General features: G+C 63.5%; 1 protein-coding gene across 1 annotated transcript in view; it reads left to right on the plus strand.

The window, feature by feature from the left end:
- The window catches only part of SEMA5B (semaphorin 5B), a 53760-nt gene that overhangs the window by 46047 nt on the left and 7047 nt on the right, over positions 1-666 (plus strand). Inside the window, 2 exon segments of the mRNA XM_027774219.1 lie at positions 187-304; positions 457-638. Coding sequence (XP_027630020.1) covers positions 187-304; positions 457-638 — 300 coding nt within the window.

Raw genomic sequence — 666 nt, forward strand, 5'->3', positions numbered from 1 at the left:
GCTGGAGGCCTCTGCTGGCCCAGCTGTACTAGGTACATGGAAGTGCTCGGTGGACGTGGTCATTACTGTGGAGGGCGACTGCATGGAGAGAGTGCCCAGAGGGGAGTATCGAGGCATGTTCTTGAGATGCAGGTGAGGCTGGGAAGCCAGCAGGGGGGCTTGATTCTCAGGACCTGTGTCTGGCAGGGCGTGCCTGGGGGCCCGGGACCCGTACTGCGGCTGGGACGGGAAGCAGCAACGGTGCAGCACGCTGGAGGACAGCTCCAACATGAGCCTCTGGACCCAGAACATCACGGCGTGTCCTGTGAGAACCCCTCTTTGCTGCCCAGGGCTCCCTGCTCAATTCAGGCTATGACTCCCCACCACTATTCCCCAAGTCCCCTAGCTCTCATGGCCTCCCCACCCCTACCTGTGTCACAGGGGTCCTGCCCCCGCCCCCGTCATGTGTGTCTGCAGGTGAGGAACATGACCCAGGATGGGGGCTTTGGCCCATGGTCACCATGGCAACCATGCGAGCACTTAGATGGGGACAACTCAGGCTCTTGCTTGTGTCGGGCCCGATCCTGTGACTCCCCTCGACCCCGCTGTGGGGGCCTGGACTGCCTGGGGCCAGCCATCCACATCGCCAACTGCTCCAGGTATGGCGGGGGCGCTGGCGACGTGGCG

The sequence above is a fragment of the Tupaia chinensis genome, unplaced genomic scaffold (assembly GCF_000334495.1).
Source record: "Tupaia chinensis unplaced genomic scaffold, TupChi_1.0 Scaffold000415_1, whole genome shotgun sequence".
Lineage (NCBI taxonomy): Eukaryota > Metazoa > Chordata > Mammalia > Scandentia > Tupaiidae > Tupaia > Tupaia belangeri.